At 41.9% G+C, this 22,920-nt stretch overlaps 1 protein-coding gene across 2 annotated transcripts in view; it reads right to left on the reverse strand.

Moving 5' to 3' along the window:
* The window catches only part of LOC122668131 (aspartic proteinase 36-like), a 65,373-nt gene that overhangs the window by 38,322 nt on the left and 4,131 nt on the right, over positions 1 to 22,920 (reverse strand). For both annotated transcript variants that reach the window (XM_043864710.1, XM_043864709.1), the window contains exons 4-6: positions 16,456 to 16,680; positions 13,161 to 13,323; positions 13,004 to 13,074 (exon numbers count right to left, since the gene is read on the reverse strand). In XM_043864710.1, coding sequence (XP_043720645.1) covers positions 13,004 to 13,074; positions 13,161 to 13,323; positions 16,456 to 16,680 — 459 coding nt within the window. The remainder of the gene's footprint in view (positions 1 to 13,003; positions 13,075 to 13,160; positions 13,324 to 16,455; positions 16,681 to 22,920) is intronic.

The following is a 22,920-nucleotide window of genomic DNA, read 5'->3' on the forward strand; positions in this document are numbered from 1 at the left end:
TATAAAAGATGAGGTTTCTTACATGTTGTAATCGTCTATAGCTATGAAGAGTACTGGATGATGCAAAGGATGACGTTGTAAGCCTCATTGATTCTTTTTTTAGTCTAAAAGTGTGAAAAACCAAGATTAAATGCAAGATTTTAGACTCTTGATTGAGAGTTTTCCTTCATTTTTTCGTTAGATTAGGAGTTGTATAGAGTCTGTGAGTGAAAATGGCTTTTTTTATGGAAAGTATCGATGGTATCGGTATGTATCGAGCCGTATCGGCCGATATGTATCGATACATATCGATACATATTAAACTACCCACAAAACCATTTACTGGACGTATAAATGGTATTGATACATATTGGTCGTATCGTATCGGCCCGTATCGACTGATACATTTCGATACAATTCGAGACAGTCCATTTTAAAAAAAAAAAAAGAGATACCGATACCAATACGTATGGGTCCGTATCGTATCGTATCGGTCGATACTTTAAACCATGATAGTGAGTGTCAACGTCAACTGAGGTCTAATCATCACAGTCGACGTTGACTGAGGATCATCAAGTGTTGGACAGAGGGATTTGGCCATCGACATGGATTTTTATCTGTGACTGACAAGATTGAGCTTCATGTCTCTCGGGTCGACGCTCACTAAGAGCCGTCAACATCGACCAAGAGCTATTGACAGTTGACACAAGCCTTTTCAAGGTCAACTAATGGCACACCTGCCCCTTTTTACCTTGAGTCATTAAAGGGTATTTAAGAGGGTTGTGAACCATTCATTGCTTGTGCATCATTCAAGAGGGATTCTTTAAGCTTTGAAGGAATCAATCAAGGGTTTGTGAAGAAAAGGGAAGGCTACACAGCAAATCTAGGGTTTGTGAAGAAGGCTCAAGAAGGGTTTGCTTTCTCAAGAACCTTGGTTGAAGCCCTACATGTGTGGAGTTGGAGCTAGGGAGTGGGAGCAAAGAAAGAATTGCAAGCTTCATTATAGGTAATCTTTACATTTGCATTTTCTGATTTATATGTGGTGGAGACTGTAGGCTAGATGTTTGATAAAAAGCCACAATCAATATTTTGGGTTTATTGTAGGCATTTGTATTTGCCAATTTAATTGATACATTGTAATTATGAAGTGGATGCTCCCTTGTAGTGGGTGCTACAAGAACTAGGGATTGGTGCTCCTTGTGGGTGACACTCAAATGTGTTGTGCATAATACCTAGGCTAGATTTTGGTCAAAACCCAAGTAGCCATTTGAACTGTGGACATAGCCACCTTGGGAACCACATATATCTTATCTCTTGTTTTTGCTTCTTGTGGTTTGTTTTGCCTTCTTGTGTTTTGATTATGGTGTGGCTTATTTGGTGGATGTTGTGGATGTGTATATGAATGTGGAAGACTCACCATCATGAACGTTGACCAGCTCTGTTTATTATATATTTATTTTCTCATATTAGGTCATTACTAGAATAAGTATATCATATTGCATTGATATGGCTTCTATGTTGCATATAAGCATAATTATATAAAATTATTATTGCTACATTACATATAGTCATATATTGCATGCCTAGGGAGCCTTGTCACCTACGAGCCCCTCCAATGCCTTGGGTCACCTAGTTGCCTTGACAACTATGTTTTTAGTACAAGTTTAAAGTTGTCCGTCACAGAATAACCAGCAGATAATGAAATCTAAAGAAAATAAAATTACAAGAAAACTTCTATTCCTGAATACCATTCAGCAAAGAAGACCTTGTAGATAAGCATTGGCATTTACAGTCGTAAAAGATAAAAGAAGCCCCAGTGTAAAACTTGTTCATGCCAAGCTTCAAAAGCAAGAATGAGATCCTTGACCATATGTGTCCTCTTTAGTTATTAGTGTTAGCTATATGGCCAGAATACCGTGGGGGTATTCTGGTCCTCTTTCTTTTGTTATTTTATTTATTTCGTACATGTGGTTTTGTCCCACATTGCTAATGTACAATTGTTTCATCCTTCATTATGATTATAAATAAAGATGTGCTTGGGATGACTAACTCATCCAAGCATCGAGTTCTAAATCTGGTCCTCTTAACATGGTATCAGAGCTGGATTAGAACTCAGATTGCAATTCACGATCTCCTTCCTTCTCTAATTCTCGATCTTTCTCCCTTTCTCTTCTCTTTTCTTCTTTTTTTCTTTTCTTCTCTTCTTCCCTTTGTTTCTGTTGAGATGTGTTACCCGATATTATAAGGGCATTTTTGGTTTTTTATTTATGCTTTATTTATGTACTTTTGAACAAGGGTAGGATTGTATTTTGGGCTGTGACACTGTTCACGTGAACAGTGTCGTGAATAGTGTCGTGAACAGTGTTTACCTTTGAAATCTCTTTTATTATTATTATTATAAATAGAGAGCTTGACTGATCTCATTGATCATTCAAGCCATTCACGAAATTCCTGTTTTGTTAACATGGCATCAGAGCCAAATACACTCTGATCTAGGTTTTCAAAACCCACCTCCCTTTGATTTTTTTCTCCTTCCCTCCATCGAGCTTCTTCCCTTCTTCTTTCTTCCTTTCTTTTGGTTCTTCTTCTCCCATTAAGGCAGCACTACTGAGGTGATTGTAATGATCTAGTTGCTGCCCCAATATACCTCCTTTTTTATGCCTCTTTTTTGGATCGAGTGGAGCTGAAGCACTGTCTGCGATTTGAAGATCCTATTTTTTTTGGAGATCAGGCCTCTACATCTGTTTCGGCTGCATCTTCCATTGTGGGATCTTTATTTGATATTGTTCTCAGCCCCTATTTACTTCATCAGTTGGTTGAAGACCCCAGCCCCTTATCGATCTCTCTTCTCAGGGTTTTTTTCAAAACTTTGACATTAATCGATCTTGGGGTTAGGCTGCTGGTTCCTGCTGCATCTGATTGGCACCCTTGCTGCCTTCATTCGACATCATTCCCAGCCTACACATCTGAGATTTTTTGCTCCAATACAACCCTTTTCTATTGGGGATCGATTCCAGAATTTTTTTGGATATTTTTTGGCTGTTTGCTGCTTCATTGAAGATTGGTTACCTGCTGCAATGACTAGTTCAGATTCTTCTTCGGCCTCTTCTGGCATTGATGGCCAGCCCCGGACTGATTTTCTTCCCCTTGCTGCCCCAATCAAACTTGATGGCTCTAACTACCTGAAGTGGTCTCGGTCTACCTATTTGACAGTAGCTGGCCGTGGCCTTACTGGCCATCTTCTTGGGACAACAACTAAACCAGTGGAAGAGGGTTCTCAGCTCAACAAGTGGTTATCGAATGATGCGATGGTGATGTCCTACTTGATCCATTCTATGCAAGGGGATATCTCAGACAATTTTCTTCTACTGGACACTGCCCATACTATCTGGAATGGTGCCAAAGAGACTTATGGTCGCACGAGGAATGATGCACAGGTCTATGAGATTAGAAAGAAGGCTAATGCCACTACCCAACAGGAGCTCTTTGTCTCCAAATACTCTGCTGCCCTCAAGAACATGTGGCAGCAATTGGATCATTACTCCGACTATCAGCCCTCTACTGCTACTGATCTGGCTGCCTATCGCAAACACGTTGACAAAATACGTGTCAATGATTTTTTGGCTGGACTAAATATGGAGTTTGATCCTATTCGGGTGCAAGTACTTGGGCAGTCCCCTTTTCCATCCCTAGAACAGGCCTTTGCCTTGGTTCATAATGAGGAATCTCGTGGGGCTGCTATGCTGCATTCCTCTACTGTTGATCGCTCTGCCTTGCAAGTTGCTTCCAATACTCCTTCTCTTACCACTACTGATGGTGGTACTGCTGTCCCTAAAGGTCCTGTCAAGTGTGAACACTGCAACAGGCTCTATCATACTAAAGCTCAATGCTGGAAGCTCCATGGGAAGCCTGCTGATTTTGAGGAAAAGAAAGCCCGTGGGAAGTTTAAGCCCAAGGCTCATATGGCTGATTCTCCTACTACTGCTGCTGCTGCTGCCCCTTCATCTGACATTGGGCTTACTCAGGATGAGCTCCTAGCTTTTCGTCGCATGCTACAGGCCTCTTCCGCTGCCTCCACTACGGCATCTACACCTGCTGCCCCTCCTGGTTCTAATTTTGCCTCAGGACTCCAGTCAGTAGTCTGTGTGCATCGGCTGTATCCAGTCCTTGGATTATAGATTCTAGTGCCACCGACCACATGACTGGCTCCTATGTATTTCATCTTTATTCTCCATCTTCTGGCAAAGACAGTGTTCGAGTAGCTAATGGTTCCCTTTCTCCTATTAATGGGAAGGGTTCCATATGGTGCTCACCTACCCTTTCATTAAAACCTGCTTTGCATGTTCCGTCCTTTTCTACCAACCTTCTCTCTATTAGTAGTCTAACTAGAGATCTGAACTGCAAACTGACTTTTTTCCCTTCTCATTGTGTCATACAGGATCTGGAGACGGGGCACACGATTGGGGGTGGTAAGATGCAGGGTGGTCTCTACTTACTTGACCCAGGTCAGCCTTCTACTTTACATTTGGCCTCCTCTACAACTCATCATTTACAGTCCACCTCGTCCCCTGACCTTCATCTCTGGCACTGCCGACTTGGTCATCCATCCCTTAGTACTTTGTCTCTTTTGTTTCCGAGCTTGATTAAGCATTGTAATAGGAATGAGTTTTTATGTGAGGCTTGTGTTTTGGCCAAACAGACTCGTTCCAGTTATTCTTCATTAAATAAAAGAAGTGAGTTTCCTTTTGCTTTGGTTCATTCTAATGTGTGGGGCCCTGCCCGTTGTACTTCCCTTTCTGGTCATCGATGGTTTGTCTCGTTTATTGATTGTTATACTCATGCCACTTGGGTGTACATGATGAGCCATAAAAGTGAGGTCTTCCACTGTTTTCAGTTATTTCATCATATGGTTCAGACCCAATTCAATGCCACCTTTCGCATTTTACGCAGTGATAATGGCAGAGAGTACATGGAGGGTCAGTTCCAACTTTATTTGGCTACACATGGTATTGTCCATCAGACCAGCTGTGTTGACACACCTGCCCAGAATGGGGTTGCTGAAAGGAAAAATAGACATCTCCTTGAGGTAGCCCGGGCCATTATGTTTGCACGGCAGGTTCCTTCTCACTACTGGGGTGATGCCATTCTTACCGCTGCTTATCTCATCAACCGTGTGCCTACCCGTGTCCTTGATGGTCGTTCCCCCATTGATCTCCTCCAGGGTTCCTCCTCCTTTGTGGTTCCCCCCAAAGTTTTTGATTGTGTTTGCTATGTCCACAATCATCATCCTCATGGGAAATTTGATCCACGGAGCATTCGGTGTATTTTTCTGGGCTATTCTGTGACCCAGAAAGGATACAAGTGTTACCATCCACCTTCTCGTCGTACTTTTGTCTCCATAGATATTGTCTTCCATGAGTCCTTGTCATATTATTCCCAGACACCTCTTCAGGGGGAGCAGGATTAGGGTTTTGAAGATGTATCTGCTATTCTTCCGGCTTCTATTCAGGGGGAGCCCTCTGTAACTTCAACTCCTATAGTGGCTCCTATTCAGGGGGAGCGTAAACCAGTCAGTCAAATCCCTGTTGATAAGGTATATACCCGGGAGCGCACAGGACAAGTTGAGACTACCACCACCACCATACCACCTCCACAATCGTCTACACTTGATCCAGATCCAGACCCTACTACATCATCTGGTAAGGATCCTTCCCTTGACTTACCTATCGCTGTTCGTAAAGGCGTTAGGTCATGCACCCAACACCCCATCTCCAATGTTGTTTCCTATGATGCTTTATCTCCTTCCTATCGTGCATTTGTTTCTTCTCTTTCCTCTGTTTCTATTCCTCAGAAATGGCAGGAGGCGATTGCAGATCCAAAGTGGAAAGCAGCCATGATGGAAGAAATGACGGCCTTACTTAAAAATGAGACATGGGAGCTAGTTTTTCTTCCTTCGGGTAAGAAACCAGTAGGGTGCAAATGGGTATTTGTTGTCAAGCAGAAGCCAGATGGAACAGTGGATAGATATAAAGCCAGGCTTGTGGCCAGAGGCTTCACTCAGACTTATGGGATCGACTACTAGGAGACATTTGCCCCTGTTACGAAGTTGAACACTTGTCCGGGTCTTCTTGTCTTGTCTTGTCAACTTTGGTGGGACCTACTGATTGGATGTAAAAATGCATTTCTTCATGGGGAGTTGGAAGAAGAGGTTTATATGGATGTTCCTCGGGTTTTCCTCTGACAAGACCCATGGGAAAGTTTGTAGGCTCAAAAGGGCACTCTATGGGTTGAAGCAATCTCCACGGGCATGGTTTGGTAGGTTTCATAAAGCCATGGTCTCCTACTATGGATACAAACAGTGTCATGCTGATCACACTCTGTTCATCAAGCGAAAGGGAGAAAAGGTCACTCTTCTCATAGTTTATGTTGATGACATAGTTGTGACTAGTAATGATACAGATGAAGTTTCTCACCTGAAGGCTTTCTTGGGACGGGAATTTGACATAAAAGATCTAGGACAGCTAAGATATTTTCTTGGGATTGAAGTTGCCCGTTCTCCAAAAGGCATCTTTCTCTCCCAGAGAAAGTATGTTCTAGATTTACTATCAGAGACTGGTTTGCTTGGTTGTCATCCTTGTGACACTCCCTTGGAAGCTACTACCCGTCTACAAGAGAAGGATGGTGAACCTGTTGATAAGGGCAGATATCAACGATTGGTGGGCAAGCTGATTTATCTCTCCCACACCAGACCAGATATTGCCATTGCTATGAGTCTTGTGAGCCAGTTCATGCATGATCCTTATTCCAATCACATGGCTGTTGTTCTTCGTATTCTCCATTACTTGAAGTCAGCTCCAGGAAAGGGGATCCTTTTGTCTCCTCATGACCATCTCCGCATTGAGGCTTACACAAATGCTGACTGGGGTGGTAACCCTGACAGGAAATCTACCTCCGACTATTGTACTTTTGTTGGAGGAAATCTAGTCACATGGCGGAGTAAAAAGAAAAATGTTGTGGCAAGATCTACTGCTGAAGCTGAATTCCGTGCTATGGCCCAGGGCATATGTGAGTTACTGTGGCTTCAGAGTTTACTCCTTGATATCCGTGGTTCTGTTCATCTTCCAATGATGTTATATTGTGACAACAAAGCAGCAATTAGCATTGCCCACAATCCAGTGCAGCATGACCATACCAAACATGTAGAGATTGACAGACACTTCATCAAAGAGAAGTTAGAGAGTGGGCAGATTTGTATTCCTTTTGTGAAGTCTGGAGATCAACTGGCTGATGTCTTCACCAAAGGGTTGAGTGGGAAGTTGTTTTATCCTAGTCTAGTCAAGTTGGGCATGTGTGATATCTATGCCCCAACTTGAGGGGGAGTGTTGAGATGTGTTACCCGATATTATAAGGGTATTTTTGGTTTTTTATTTATGCTTTATTTATGTACTTTTGAACAAGGGTAGGATTGTATTTTGGGTTGTGACACTGTTCACATAAACAATGTCGTGAACAGTGTTTCCCTTTGTAATCTCTTTTATTATTATTATTATAAATAGAGAGCTTGACTGATCTCATTGATCATTCAAGCCATTCACGAAATTCCTGTTTTGTTAACAGTTTCGTTTTGTTCTTCTCTGTCCCATAGGGCAGCACTGATGAGGTGATCAATTGATCCAGCTTATGCCCTCCTTTACCTAATCCATGATATGAAGATTTGATCGATTGGGTGCTGCTCTCTCTTTGCTACGAATATTTAAGACTCCAGCCTTCGTTGGACAGAAACCCTCTATACAACAAGGGATTTGTTCACTATATTGGAGCTCCAGACTTACAGCAAATTTTTTATTCCAGCACCTGCAGCCTCTCAAGGTCGATATTTTTTCAAGATTTCAGGGTTTTTCAAAACCTTGACAATAGTCGACATTGGGGTTTTATATATCAGTTGATTCTGAATTTTTGAGGAGTGATTCTCCTCTGGCCTAGACTGATTCGACTGCAATTTCAGCCTCAATCCACTCACTGGTTGGGCATCTTCTCCTCTTATCGATTTCAGCACATTCAGAGTTTTGTTCAAAACCCTGCAAAAATCGATCTCAAGGTTTCCTCTGTCTGGTATTGCTGATTTTTGGAGATATTTATTCCTTCATTATTAGAAGGCTTTCATCATTGTTCCAGCCCTTATCGTGGAGACTTTCTTGGGTTTCTCTTCACTGTCGTCATGGGTGACTCTGTGGATTCGACTGCTACTTCTGTGGGTGATGGAAACAACAAACCAGATTACCTTACTTTTTCCCCTAATCCAATCAAGTTGGATGGCACAAATTACCCACTTTGGTCTAGGTCTGCCTCCTTTGCCATTGCAGGCCGTGGCCTTACTGGTCATATTAAGGGAACCACTGCTATGCCTACTGAGGTTGGAGCTGCTCAGGACAAGTGGCTTGCCAACAATGGAGTTCTTATGTTCTATCTGATCGGTTTTATGACTACAGAGCTACAGCACAATTTTCTTCTCCTTGACACAGCCGCGGAAATTTGGGCTGCTTGCAAGGAGATTTATGGACAGCTTGGCAATGATGCCCAGGTCTATGAAATCAGGAAGAAGGTCCTTCACACTACTCGGGGAGAGTTGACAGTCTCCAAATATTATACTACCTTGCGCAGCCTTTGGCAACAACTGGACCATTTCTCTGACTTTCACCCGAGTACAGCTACTGATGTTGCCTCCTATAAGAAGCATGTGGACAAGATTAGGGTCTACGATTTTCTGGCTGGCTTAAATGTGGAGTATGATCAGATTCGTGTTCAAGTGTTGAGCCATAAGCCTTTTCCCACACTTGAACAATCTTATGCCTTGGTGTCCTCTGAAGAGAACCGTCGGGCTGCCATGTTGCATCCTCCTGTTACTAACAGATCGGCACTCCAAGCTGCTGCCCCTGCCACTCCTGCACCTAGTGGCACTGCTTCTCTTGGTGATTCTACTACTGGGTTTGTTGTTTGTGAGTACTGCCACAAACCTTACCACACCAAGGAGAAGTGCTGGAAACTTCATGGGAAACCGGCTGACTTTGAAGCTAAAAGGGCTGCCAAGACCAAGACAAAGACTAAGACCAAGGCCCATCAGACTAAGACTTTTACTGCGGCCCCTGCTACTGACCCTGGTCTATCCCAGGATGATCTACAAGCACTCCTTCGTATGCTGAGGTCTTCCGCTGCTGCTGCCTCTACTACATCAGCTACTGCCAATTCTTCTGCTACTTCAGGTTCCCACTTTGCCCGGTCAGGTATTCCATTTGGGGGTCATTGTGCTTTTGTAGCTTCACATCCTTGGACCATAGATTTTGGGGCTACAGATCATATGACCGGTTCCTCTGGTTTGTTTCATAGATATTCTCCCACTTCTGGGAAAGACAAGGTCAAGGTAGCTGATGGTTCCCTTTCTTCTATATCTGGAAAAGGAATCATCAACTGCACTTCCTTTCTTCCATTAACTTTTGTTTTGCATATTCCTAATTTTACTACTAACCTTCTTTCCATTAGTAGTATTACTCGTGATCTTAACTGCAAAGTCACTTTCTTTCCTTCTCATTGTGTGTTTCAGGATCTGGACTCTGGGAGGACGATTGGATTGGGTAAAGTGCACGGTGGGCTGTACCTGCTTGATGATGGTCGCTTCTCTCCACCACCATTGCCTTCTCCACTACACCAGAACTCCATGGTCTCTTCTGAACTCTACCAGTGGCACTCTAGGTTAGGTTACCCCCCTTTAGGAATTTTAGCACATTTATTTCCTAGTTTGGTCACCCTTCGTACTAAGGATGACTTTTTTTGTGAGGCGTGTGTTCTGGCCAAACAAACACGTTCAAATTATCCTATTTTAAATAAAAGGAGTTCTTCTTGCTTTCAATTAGTGCACTCTGATGTTTGGGGCCCTAATCGTAAACCCTCTATTTCTGGTCATCGGTGGTTTGTCTCTTTCATTGATTGTCATTCTAGGAACACATGGGTGTATCTTTTGCACACAAAAAATCAGGTTTTTTCATGTTTTCAGCACTTTCATAAAATTGTCCAAACTCAGTTCCAGGCTACTCTCAAAATATTGAGAAGTGATAATGGGATAGAGTATAAAGAATCACAATTTCAAAAATATTTGGCTGACCATGGAATCATTCATCAAACTAGTTGTGTTGATACCCCTGCCCAGAATGATGTGGCAGAAAGGAAAAACCGCCACTTGTTAGAAATGGCCAGAGCTTTGATGTTTGCGAAAAATGTCCCGTCTCAATATTAGGGGATGTGGTTCTTACGGCGGCCTATCTCATCAATAGGCTGCCCTCTAAGGTACTTAACTCCCGTAGCCCCTCTGATATTTTGATTGGTAATTCCTCCTTTATTGTGCCTCCCAAGGTGTTTGGTTGTGTGTGTTATGCTAGAGATACCAAATCTCCAGGCAAACTTGAACCTTGGGGGTTAGGTTGTAGTTTCTTGGGTTATTCTCCAACCCAGAAAGGCTATAAATACTACCATCCCCCTTCCCGCCGTATCATGGTTAGTATGGATGTTATTTTCCATGAGTCAATTTCTTATTATTCTTCGCCACCTCTTCAGGGGGAGAGTGCTGGTGAAGATGTGGCTTTCGAAATTCCTTTACCTGAGGTGCCTCTGGCTGCTGCCCAGCCATCTTTACCACCCTCAGCTGCTGCCCAGCCCCCTTTACCACCCACGGCTGCTGCCCCTCCTACTTTGGAGACTGCCCAACAACCTCGGGCTGTTCCTCCCTCACCTAATGGGAATCCTTTACAGGGGGAGACCATAGAAAATAGTGTTGTTAATATTCCTATTCAGGGGGAGCTGACTCCAGTCCAGAGAACTATTGGTGAATTTCATAAGAGAATGGACAACTCCAACATGATCACCTATACAAGGGGCAAATCCACCAGAGGGCAGTTGCATCCCACTGTAGCCCCAGTACCCATCCAATTGCCGGCTCCAGACACAGATCCTACATCTCCTGGTAATCCATCTCCTTCCAACCTACCTATTGCACTTCGCAAAGGTACTAGGACTTGCACTTTACATCCCATATCTCATTTTGTTTCTTATAACTCTCTTTCTCCCTCTTTTCGTGCATTTGTATCTTCTCTTTCCTCTATCTCGATTCCTAGAAATTGGCAGGCAGCATCTACAGATAGAAATTGGAAGGCAGCAATGTTGAAAGAAATGAGAGCACTACACAAAAATAATACGTGGGATCTTGTGGCTCTTCCTCCAGGGAAAAAACCAGTGGGTTGTAGATGGGTCTTCGTGGTTAAACAAAAAGTCGATGGCTCGATGGATAGGTATAAGGCACGTCTGGTTGCAGAAGGGTTCACTCAGACTTATGGAGTTTACTATCAGGAGACCTTTGCACCAGTGGCAAAGCTCAACACCGTCAGGGTGTTAATATCTTGTGCTACAAATATTGGGTGGGATCTTCAGCAGTTAGATGTCAAAAATGCCTTCCTCCATGGAGAGCTTGAGGAGGAGGTATATATGGACAATCCACCAGGTTTTTCTGATGACAGGACTACGGGCAGGGTTTGTAAATTGAAGCGTGCCCTTTATGGTTTGAAGCAGTCACCTAGGGCCTGGTTTGGCAGATTTCATAAGGCTATGATTTCAGCAGGTTACAAGCAAAGCAATGCTGATCACACTTTGTTTATCAGACGGCTTGGTAACAAGGTTACTCTTCTCATAGTCTATGTGGATGATATTGTGGTCACGGGTAATGATGATGCTGCAATCAGGGATTTGAAAATTCTTCTTGGCCGTGAATTTGAGGTCAAAGATCTTGGTCCCCTAAAATATTTTCTAGGGATAGAATTTGCTCGATCTTCAAAGGGCATCTTTCTTTCTCAAAGAAAATATGTCCTTGATCTATTGACTGAGACAGGGCTACTTAGCTGTCATCCTTCAAATACTCCTATGGAAGCTACTATAAAACTTAGGGAGAAAGAGGGTGAGCCTGTTGACAAGAGTGCTTATCAGCGGTTAGTGGGCAAACTAATCTACCTTTGTCACACGCGCCCTGACATTGCAGTTGCTGTAAGTTTGGTGAGTCAGTTCATGCATGATCCCTATTCCTCTCATATGGATGCAGTCCGTCGTATTTTGAGGTATTTGAAGTCTGCTCCGGGAAAGGGAATCCTTCTATCTCCCAATGGTCACTTGAAGATTAAAGCCTATACTGATGTCGATTGGGCTGGTTCTCCTGACAGGAAATCTATCTCTGGTTACTGCTCCTTTGTGGGTGGGAACCTTGTCACATGGCGTAGCAAAAAGAAGAATGTTGTGGCAAGGTCTAGTGCTGAAGCCGAGTTCCGCGCAATGGCACAAGGAATTTTTGAACTTCTGTAGCTTAGAGGATTATTGCAGGATATTGGTGTTGTTGTCCATCTTCCTATGAGGCTTTATTGTCACAATAAAGCCGCCATTAGCATTGCTCATAACCCTGTCCAGCATGATCGTACTAAACACGTGGAGGTTGACCGTCATTTCATCAAGGAGAAGCTTGAAGCCGGCCTCATTTGTGTTCCCTTTGTGAAGTCCACTGATCAACTGGCTGATGTGTTCACTAAGGGGCTGAGTAGCAAGCTGTTTCATCCTATCTTAGTCAAGTTGGGCATGCATGATATATATGCACCAACTTGAGGGGGAGTGTTAGCTATATGGCCAGAATACCGTGGGGGTATTCTGGTCCGCTTTCTTTTGTTATTTTATTTATTTCGTACATGTGGTTTAGTCCCACATTGCTAATGTACAATTGTTTCATCCTTCATTATGATTATAAATAAAGATGTGCTTGGGATGACTAACTCATCCAAGCATCGAGTTCTAAATCTGGTCCTCTTAACAATTAGATTTCATCACATTAAGAATACACAACTGTTGAAGTTTAAGTCAAATGATGCAGAACCAATTTCCTATTATACTATTATAAGAACACACAAGCTGCTATATGGCTATGCAGTTGGTTGATAGAACTTACCTGTCAGCATACTCAAAGCATGAGAACTGATCCTGAGTTTGAAATGTCAAATTGGAGTGTTGAGCCAGTATCTAATGAAAATATGAAAAAAAATATGAGCAGGCAATATACAAGAAGAATGTTGAACTGAAAAAACTCCACACACACTATCACAAACCGCGTTCATCATAGGCTCATAAATTGCTTCTGCAAGATAAGCCAAGGTTGTGCCACTGTCAATTATAGTCCCTTTCTGACTCCCAGTATCAAATACATCTGTGGGAAGTTGGAGAACAGTACCACCAACCTCAACTGACTGCATATTAACATTGTAGTGTGGCCTATCATAAAAAAGGGAGAAAATTAATAAATACATAAAAATATACTAGAATCTAACAATATCGAGAAGAAAAAAAATCAAAAGAGGAACAATCCTGTTGGTGCAGATGATTGAGACAGACACGCATCTCGAAAGAGACCACTAGCAGAACACAATAACTTTCTCTGGAGCCAGTTTATTAGGGGTTGGTGCTTTTCAATGTAAGAAAGGTGCTTCTCAGGGTTGTAACTAGCTTTTTATTTCTTTTCTTTTCTTTTCTTACCTTTTTTTTTTTTTTTTGGGAGGGGGGGGGGGGGTGGAGGGGCGATGGAGGTGTCAAGTTAGATTGGGGATTTGAAGGACTTGTGGGTAATATCTACCTCCTCACAAGAGTCCAGGTTTTATTGCTAGCTAGGGACCTCCATTTAAGAGAAATCAGCTTCCTTAGGCCTTAAAAAAAAGAAATCAGGTTTTATATGGCCTTAGGCATAGTTGTCAAGGTGTCGCCTAGGTGTCCAGGCACCTTGGTCACCTGGTTGGGGTCCCCTTGTGTCCAGACCCCCTCCAACGTCTTGGGTTGCCTAGACACCATGACAACTATGGACTTGGGTTGTCTATTTTTTAATTTACTAATGTAATGAGCCTTTTCTATAAGCCCACATATTGGGTTGTCTATTTTTGGCCTCATTCATTTCCCTCTTTTTTGTAGGCAAGTAACCTGAAAAATAAACTACATTTATATATACATATGTGTGTGCAAGCAGTGCCAGCTAATAAGTGAAACTGCTATATTTGTTCTTAAGCAAAGTAGGAAAGACAATATTAAAACCTAATGGGTAAATTACACCTGGGGTACCTAACATTTGGAGAAACTATGCCTATGGTACCTCACGTTCGATATATTATGATACCTTTTTTCATATTTCCAATTTTGCCCATACCAGCACCTCCGAAACTCCTATCACCCCATCACCACCACCACCACAGATGTTTCTTACAGAACCCATGATAGAAGCGACTAAAGAGGTCAGATGGGATAAAAGCTGGGATACATTTGAAGGCCTCAAGCAGGATCCGAGAAACATCATCCAGCTCTTCTTGGGTGAATGTCTTCCTTAAGGCAACCTACGTAAAGGACCTCAACTTCATCTTCCCCAAAACCATCTTTTCAGCTGAAGAGGTGTATCTTTTTTATTTTTGGATGAATAAAAATTTAAATTACGGAGAAAGAAGAGGAATATACAAGCCCTAGGGTCAACAACAAAGAAGCTAGAGGCTAGCTAGAGCGCAAAATTGAGGTAGGAAGACCCCAGGAGACAACAATAAGCCTGTCCCTTGGGGTATCCTTTACACCAGAGGGGGGGAGGGAGCTAGCTTTAGATGAAACATCAAAGAAGATGGCTTTCCAAATCTTGTCAAAAGAACGAGAGTTGGATGTCCATCTTCTTAGGTTTCTCTCCATCCAAATGTGGGAGATAGTGGCACAAAAAGCAAGCTTCCCAATCATATCGCAGATCAATTTCCCACCAAATGTCATGTCGATCCAAACCCATTCTCTGGATAGGGGCAGAGGAGATCTCCGGGCGGGCCAACAGAGGCGAAGGACACGGCTCCAGATGGAGGCAGCAAAGGGGCAAGAGAAGAACAGGTGCTCCACATCTTCATGCCCATTCCAACAAAGACAGCAGTTGGAGGAGACTTGCATATTGCGATGCAAGAGGAAGTCTTGGGTAGGGAGGCAGTGTGATAGGGCGCACCAAGCGGTGAAGCTCTGACGAGGGATGTGCCCTCTAAACCAAACCACTTTGTGCCAAGGACTGAGGGTCCCTCTATGTCTGACCATGTCCCAAGCGAAGTGGGAGCTGAAATTCCAGCTCTTGTTATCAGGTCTTCTGTAAGCCCTAATTGGAAGTTGGTTATCTACTATGATGATACAATCTCAGGGTATAGAGGAGGAAGAAGGATCAGAGCAGACACTATCAGATGGGTCATCATCAAGGTTTGAGATTATTCCTGCGACCGTCATTATATGGGGAAGTCGACGTCTCATATGTCCAAACGAAGGAGACTGGCCTGAGGCAAGCTCCAAGAGAATTGAGTATGATCTCAAGACCATTGTTCTTACTTACCCTTCACACACTAAAAAAAAGAAATCTAACCCAGAGAAAAGCTTGCTTCAGTATGTAACGAAGAAAGCATCACATTAAATGGACATCATGGATGGAATTCCTCTATTGTTGAAAGAAATTTAGCTTCAACACAGCACTCAATTGAGCTAAAGAGAGAATTCAGTGAAACCAAAAACTTCACAAAAGCTGAAAACTGAAAAAGTAAACAAAAAAGTGACTTTTTTCCAGGAGAAATAACAGTGTGAAGTGAACCCACTATAAAAGCACCGAAATTTCTTGGTAGAGGAATCTCAGAACACTGAATCAAGCTATACATATTATAACTTATCTAAAACTTCAAAGATGGAAAGAGAATCGATTTGGTTCTGTTCATTACAGCCAAGAAATACACAAGACAAGACTCAATCAGCAATAAATGGATTCACTCAAAGTCAGAAGTAATAAAATCAAAAAACAAATAGAGAAACAAAATTGATAGATGGATTATAAAGCTTCAGAATTTTACGATCACCAAAAACACATCTCCATCCTTCAGCTCTTACCCTCATATATGCATACACTTCAGAGTTTACTCTCTCTCTTTCCCTCTCTCCCCCTTGTTTTTTTTTTCTCTCTCCCACACTATCTCCCCCCCCCCCCCCCAATATCTTTTCCTCAATTTACTCTCCACATCTCTCTCCTCCCTCTGTTTCTCTCTCCCCTGTAGCGGGTGGATGCTGTGATAGATTGGCCGGAGAAGAAGGAAAACTAAACAGAATATCTATGAGTAAAATTGGAAATCTGAAAAAAGAAGGTACCCCAAGCATAACATTTATGAAACATGAGGTACCTCAAACATAATATTTATGAAATGTGAGGTACTCCAAACATAATAAATTAAATTTGAGGTACCCCAGACGTAGTTTCTCAAACTGTTAGGTATCCCAAGTGTAATTTCTTGCAAATCTAATTAGTAAAACTGCATCATGAAACCATAAATAAGTAACTCAACGAACTGCTCCATAAAGTAAGATAACATCACATACTGATTCTGTACCAATGGAGTCGTCTTTACTTTCGGCTGTACCACTTCTCCAATAGCAAAGATTCCACCTCCATTTGCAGTACCTAAGCAGTGAGAAAATTTCTTTTTTACTGTTCCGGATGAAGCTAGCTGTGAAATCATGGATGAATTTGACTGTCCAAAACCAAGTATGCCGTCAAGTGCTCCATTAGATGAACCTAGATCACCAGATTGTTTATTACCACACCTATCACAAAACATGGAGAACTCTATTATATATGCAGTTTAATGAGGAAACTTTGAAGTGCAAAAATGGGCAAGGCAGACACCAATAAAAATGAAAGCTCCTACAAGGGAGAGAGAGAGAGAGAGAGAGATTTAGAACAGAAACAAAGAAATCAGATAATGGCACAAACAACAGAAAAGCAAAATGAGAGCTAGGATATATAATGTATGTCATGTAAAGAGGCAAGGATATGACTTGTATTAATTTTCTTCAAAAGAAAAAAAAATTAAAAAAAAGTCATGCAAGGGAAGAGCTCTTAATGAGATGGTAAAAAAAGCAACTAAAAGGAAAAGAATTACAAGTTTCCTCCACAAAAGGTTGGGCCTTATAATGACATTGTGAGGCTTTCTGAATATTGCTTGTTAGCACTTCTGCCTTCTTCATCAACTTATCAGCCCTCAAATAGATCTCAGATGACGAAACCCCTAATTTAAAACAATTTTAAAGACAATTTCATAAATACCGCAAAATATCATATAAGGAGAATAGGAATATTTCCAAAACTAAAAACCCAATGGTCCCACTCTAACAACCAGCTAGGTTGTCCATTCACTAGAAATTGGTGGGGTCCACTAGAAACATAGTTCGAGGTTTTGCTGAGATCTCGGCATTTGACTCGGTTTCAACAAGGACCGAGATGAGATGGGGTGCGAAACAGGGAATGTGCATTTTCTCGACCGAAATTTCTGCATATCGGCAAGATTTCGGACTGAAATTTTGGTATCTTGCCGAAATGACTCAAAGTCAGTTATATAAATACCATGTTTTGACTTTTCTCAATTGAAATTTCAACCTATTCTCGGCAAACTCGGCTATTTCGCCAGCTTGTGAAGAAAACAGCCCCAAATCTTACCAAAAAAAGCTTGGAACAATTGGATTTGATACTCAAGAACAACATTTGGAGGAGATTTTAACTAGAAGGCCCAGAACTCGTTCAATATTAAAATGAGCATATAGGGATAGGGGTGACTTGGTACTTGGTATTTTTATTTTTTTTGGAGGTAAGACTTGGTATTTGGTAGTTGCTGGCTTGTATTGTTAAATGTTGACCTAAAATATATTTGACTCTGCATAATAAACCATGTTAGATGTATGATTTATGAAATGGTTTGTGGTGTATATTGGTTAACCACTCTGTCTAACAAGATTATGAATACAAGGAAGATACCAGATGAGTGGAGGAGAAGCATTGTAGTCCCAATCTACAAAAATAAAGGTGATATCCAAAGCTGCAATAACTATAGAAGCATAAAGCTAATGAATCACACTTAAAACTTTGGGAGAAGGTTATTGAAGCCTGTTTGAGAAGAGAGACTCATCTCTCGGTGAACCAATTTGGCTTTAAACCTGGTAGATCCACAACAGATGGTATCAACTTATTGAGGAGGTTCATGGAAAGATATAGAGATAGCAAGAAGGATCTCCATATGGTCTTTATTGACTTGGAAAAAGCTTATGACCGAGTCCCTAGAGATCTAATCCAACATGTTCTAGTGAAGAGAGGGGTGTCAAGTAAATATGTGGAGATAATTAAAGATATGTATGAGGGCATGGTTACTAGTGTGAGAATTGAGGGAGGTCAGAGCAAGGAATTCCCAATCACGATTGGGTTACATCAAGGATCAGCCTTAAGCCCTTATCTATTTGCGCTTATCATGGACAACCTAACCAAGAGCATCCAAGACGAGGTCCCGTGGTGTATGCTCTTCGCCGATGATATCGTTTTGGTGGATGAGACTAAAGCAGGGATTAACGCTAAGTTAGAGTTGTGGAGATCAACCTTGGAAACAAGAGGCTTTAAGATTAGTAGAATGAAGACAAGGTATATGAGGTGTAATTTTAGTCTTACTATAATGGATTCTGACATGGTGCGAATTGAGGAAAAAGAGATACAGCAAAGTGAATATTTTAGATACCTGGGGCCAATCATAAGTAAAAAGGGTGACATAGATGATGATGTTTCATAGAGAATTAAAGTGGGATGGATGAAGTAGAGAAGTGCGTCAGGAGTGTTGTGTGACCGACGTAATCCTTTAAAGCTTAAAGGAAAGTTCTATAGGACTCTTGTTCGACCTGCTATGATGCACGGGGCCGAATGTTGGGCAGTTAAAAAATGTCATATTGAGAAGCTTTGTGTTGTAGAGATGAGGATGTTAAGATGGATGCGTAGAAAAACTAGGAAGGATAAAATAAGGAATGAACATTTTAGAGTGGACTTGGGAGTTGCCTCGATCAATGACAAGCTTAGAGAGTCGTTTGAGGTGGTATGGTCATGTGCAACAGAGGTCTAGGGACGCTCCAGTAAGGAGGAGTGATATGATCCCAATTGAAGGAGCTAAAAGAGCTAGGGGCAAGCCAAAAATGACCATAGGAGAAGTTGTGAGGAAGGACATGCATAGTCTAGGTCTTGTACCAAGTATGACCACGGATAGAACATATTGGAGGGCAAGGATCCAAGTTGTAGTATAACACCCCGAACCCAGATAGGGTTCAAGGCACTGCTCTTGGGAGTGCTGACCAAGTAGGTTACAATCTTACATTAATAGTAATAAATAAATCCCAATCTCGCTTACAACGTAGCAGAAGCATTAGATATTGGATAACAGTTCAAGTCAATTGTATACACTAGTGGTAGTTATCTATAATGTTGTACAACTAAAATCTTGTTATTCATTCATCAACATTAAATATTCTGAAACAACTTTGTTCTCAAAATAATTCTCTCTGATCTTCTAACATTACCCATAGTTCAAATACTCCGGAGCTGTATAAGACTCCACACTTGACTCGTCATTTGAAAAATATCAACATATATAGGGATGAGCTTACGCCCAATGAGGTACACATGATCTTATACACACAACTACACAAGCATTCAAAAGAACAATAAATGGAACAAAGACATACATGGCACCTCATAAAACTTCACTCATTAATTAATTAGGTCAGGTCTTGGTCACTTAGTGAACTACCATAGTGCACAAACAGTTAAGGCTGGTAGTCGACTACAAACATTCCTAGGCACTGTAACCCAGCATTATAGATGCGCCCTACTCCCATGTGTCCAGCCGTCCAGGCACCGTAGCCCTGGGGGAGGACCCCTCATCTATATAAACATCATATTAGACGCGCTCTACTCCCATGTGTCCAGGCACCGTAGCCTTGGGGGAGGACCCCTCGTCTAATCAAACATCATAATAGACGTGCTCTACTTCCATGTGTCCAGGCACCGTAGCCCTAGGGGAGGACCCCTCATCTATTCTCTTTCTCTTTCAAAACCCTGGAGCAGCTTAAAGTGTAACTAATTAGTATCTGTTAACAAGGATGCTTGTGACAAAGAGGAGATCAGAAGCTGCTGTGAGTTGTGCAACAGAGGAAGGGTGGAAGACATTTTGAGGCTGTCTTCTTCCAACGGACAACCGGCGGCTGGAGTTCTCTGCCTCTCACTTTCTCTCTGCTCTGAAACTCTTCTTTTTTTTTTCAATGGAAACCAAAGAGGGAGAAAGAAGGCGGTAGAGTTGGTGCTGGGAAAAAACGAGAAGAAGGGGTGGTTCGAATGGTTTGCAGAAAGGGGAAAAGAAACGATGGGATTCAGGTTTGTTTTTTTTTTTTGGGTTCACTGTTGCAGCGAGGAAGAAGAGATAGGGAGAGGAGGGGTTGCTGTGGGTTGAGGTTTCAGTGGGGTCGAAGGTGGGGGGGTGGGAGATGGAGGGTAATACACAGTTTTTTTTTTAATTTTTTTTGGAACAGAACCGAATGGTGTTGTCGGCGGAAAACAGAGTAGAGGGGTGTCGGGGAGGTTACAGCGGGAAGGGAGGAGATGGGTTAGGGTTTCACAGTGCGGGGGAACAAAGGGATAGGGTGTGGTAGGGTTTTGAATTGATATCTTTGTTTTGTAACAGAGATGGGTTTTTTTTTTCCACAGTACTGCAGAACAGTAACAGGAAAGAGAGAATAGGGAAGAAAAGGAAGGAAACAGAATAGAATGGGAAAAGAGATCACAACTGGGAAGGAAGAAGACGGGATCTTTCAGCTCTGATACCAGATAATGGGGGACAGGATCGAAGAGGGGAAATCTGAGAAGAAATCAGAATTTCAGAATTGCAAAGGGGGGGAGGGGGAAGGAGAAGAAACCATAGAAGAAGAAGAAGAGGGGGGGTGCACACACACAATGTCATTTTTCAATTCATTCTTCCATATCCCAATGATGGGGGATTACATCATATATAAAGAAAAATAAAAAAGACTCCTAAAAAAATAAAACTCACCTTCTAACTAAAACTTATCTAAAGAGGGAAACTAAAACAATTCAAAAATCAAATATCCTACGTAATTAACTTCTAAAATAAAAAGAGAATAAAATAAACTAAAACACATTATTTCCCCAAATAAGATAAATTCCTAAAATCCTACTAGATCCAAACACTCAATCTGGACCCGGTTCAACTGGGTTGGGGTCGGTCCAAGGTAGTGCACCAATTGGGTCGGCCCGGTCCAAGATTCTCCTAAATCAGTGCTAGAGGGGCTACGGGGAAGATTCGGTTGCAGCAGGGGGGTTTTCTGATGGCTAGATTGGTCTAGGGAAGATTTAGGTCTTCTGGGTTTTATTTGGAGTGAAGGGAATTAGGGTTTTAAGCAATGGGATGGGGCTGGGGCTTCTGTCGAGTGTAAGAGGGATGATGAAGGAGCTGTGGATGAAATCTGGTGTTGATTGATGGAGGGAATAGAGCTGGACAGGGTTTAGAGATTCTAGGGTTTATAAGGATCGATTAGGGTAGGCTGGAGGAAGAAGAAGAAGGAAACTTGCAGAAAACAAAAGGAACTTACTGATTCGATCTCCTTCAAAGGCAGCAGCACTTGAAGCAGCTTGATGGCAGAAAAGAAGAACCTCCCGATCATAAACAGATGCAAGGAGTCGTGAGAATCCACCCACCCTGTCCCACCTTGAGATCCACAAGGATGCAAGCACTCACAAGGGAACAATGGCAGCAGCAGCAAAGCAAGCAAGCATAATCGATTTTTTTCAAAAATAACTGTGGGGGAGCCTCCCACGATTTTGTTTATTAATAAGGCCTACGGGCCAAAATCCTAATACAATTCAAAATCCTCTCTCTTCCAAAATCGTGAAAGGAGTGTGACTTAATAAAATAACTCAAAGTTAAAAGTCCTAACTACCCCTATTAACTTAAAACACTTTAAACTGTTAAACTAAGAAGATTCCTCATCAACCAATAGGATATAAGATCCTAATAGCCAATAAGAACACTTCACTTAAATAAGACCAGCTTAAATTGAACCAATTGGATGCAACCAAATTGAACCGGTTCAATTAAAACACATTAAAATAAAACTAAGTATAGAATTACCTAAAGCTGAAATAAAACAAAGTATAGGACTATACTATGGCTCCTACTATGACCCTATGCTTAGGATGGCTTCTTCAACTCAAGGAGGCTTGGATCTACATCACTCAGCCTCTATTTTCTTTAATTGTTACTTTAATATACCAAGTTCTTCAAGTAAAACTCTGCTGTTCTTCAATTTTTTTCTTGAATTCCCATGGTTCAGCACCCTAATTTCCCCATCTCAAGTGATTATATACACATGCACTAGTTCCCTTCAATTCCCTACACCTCTTCTTCTCCTTCCTTCTTCCTTCTTTTCTTCTTTCTTCTATAAGTTCCTGAATTTCAGCAACTCCAACAACACCTTTGAACTTCAGCTTCTCATCCTCTTCCTTTCTTCTTTTTCTTCCAAGTCTGAAACTCTGCAGTCTCCATTTCAGTTTCCATCGTCTCCTCTTCTATTTCTTCCTCTACTCCTTCTCTTCCTCTTTCCTTGCTCAGAATTCCAGCAACTATTTCCAATCTCCAACTCTTTCTCCTTAGAATTTCTCTGCACTACCAGCTCCTTCTCTTTTTCTTCTTTTCCTTAGCTCTACAGCAACATAAGCAGCCAAAACAACTCTCCTAGCTCTAACATAGGACTCCCTCTTCCCTATGCTTTCCTTAGTCAATCAACCAGCCACCTCCAACTTGTAACTTTTCCACCACCAGCTTCACTTAGACAGCTTCTTAATCAAAGCTCCTAGCCTCCACCAGCTTAACTTAGGCAGCCTTATCAGCTACCTCATACTTCTACTAATACACCTCCTCCTTGTTACTTAGCAGCAGCCCAACCCTAACTCAATCCATCCTCATC

This window comes from Telopea speciosissima, chromosome 7 (genome assembly GCF_018873765.1).
Source record: "Telopea speciosissima isolate NSW1024214 ecotype Mountain lineage chromosome 7, Tspe_v1, whole genome shotgun sequence".
Taxonomy (NCBI): domain Eukaryota; kingdom Viridiplantae; phylum Streptophyta; class Magnoliopsida; order Proteales; family Proteaceae; genus Telopea; species Telopea speciosissima.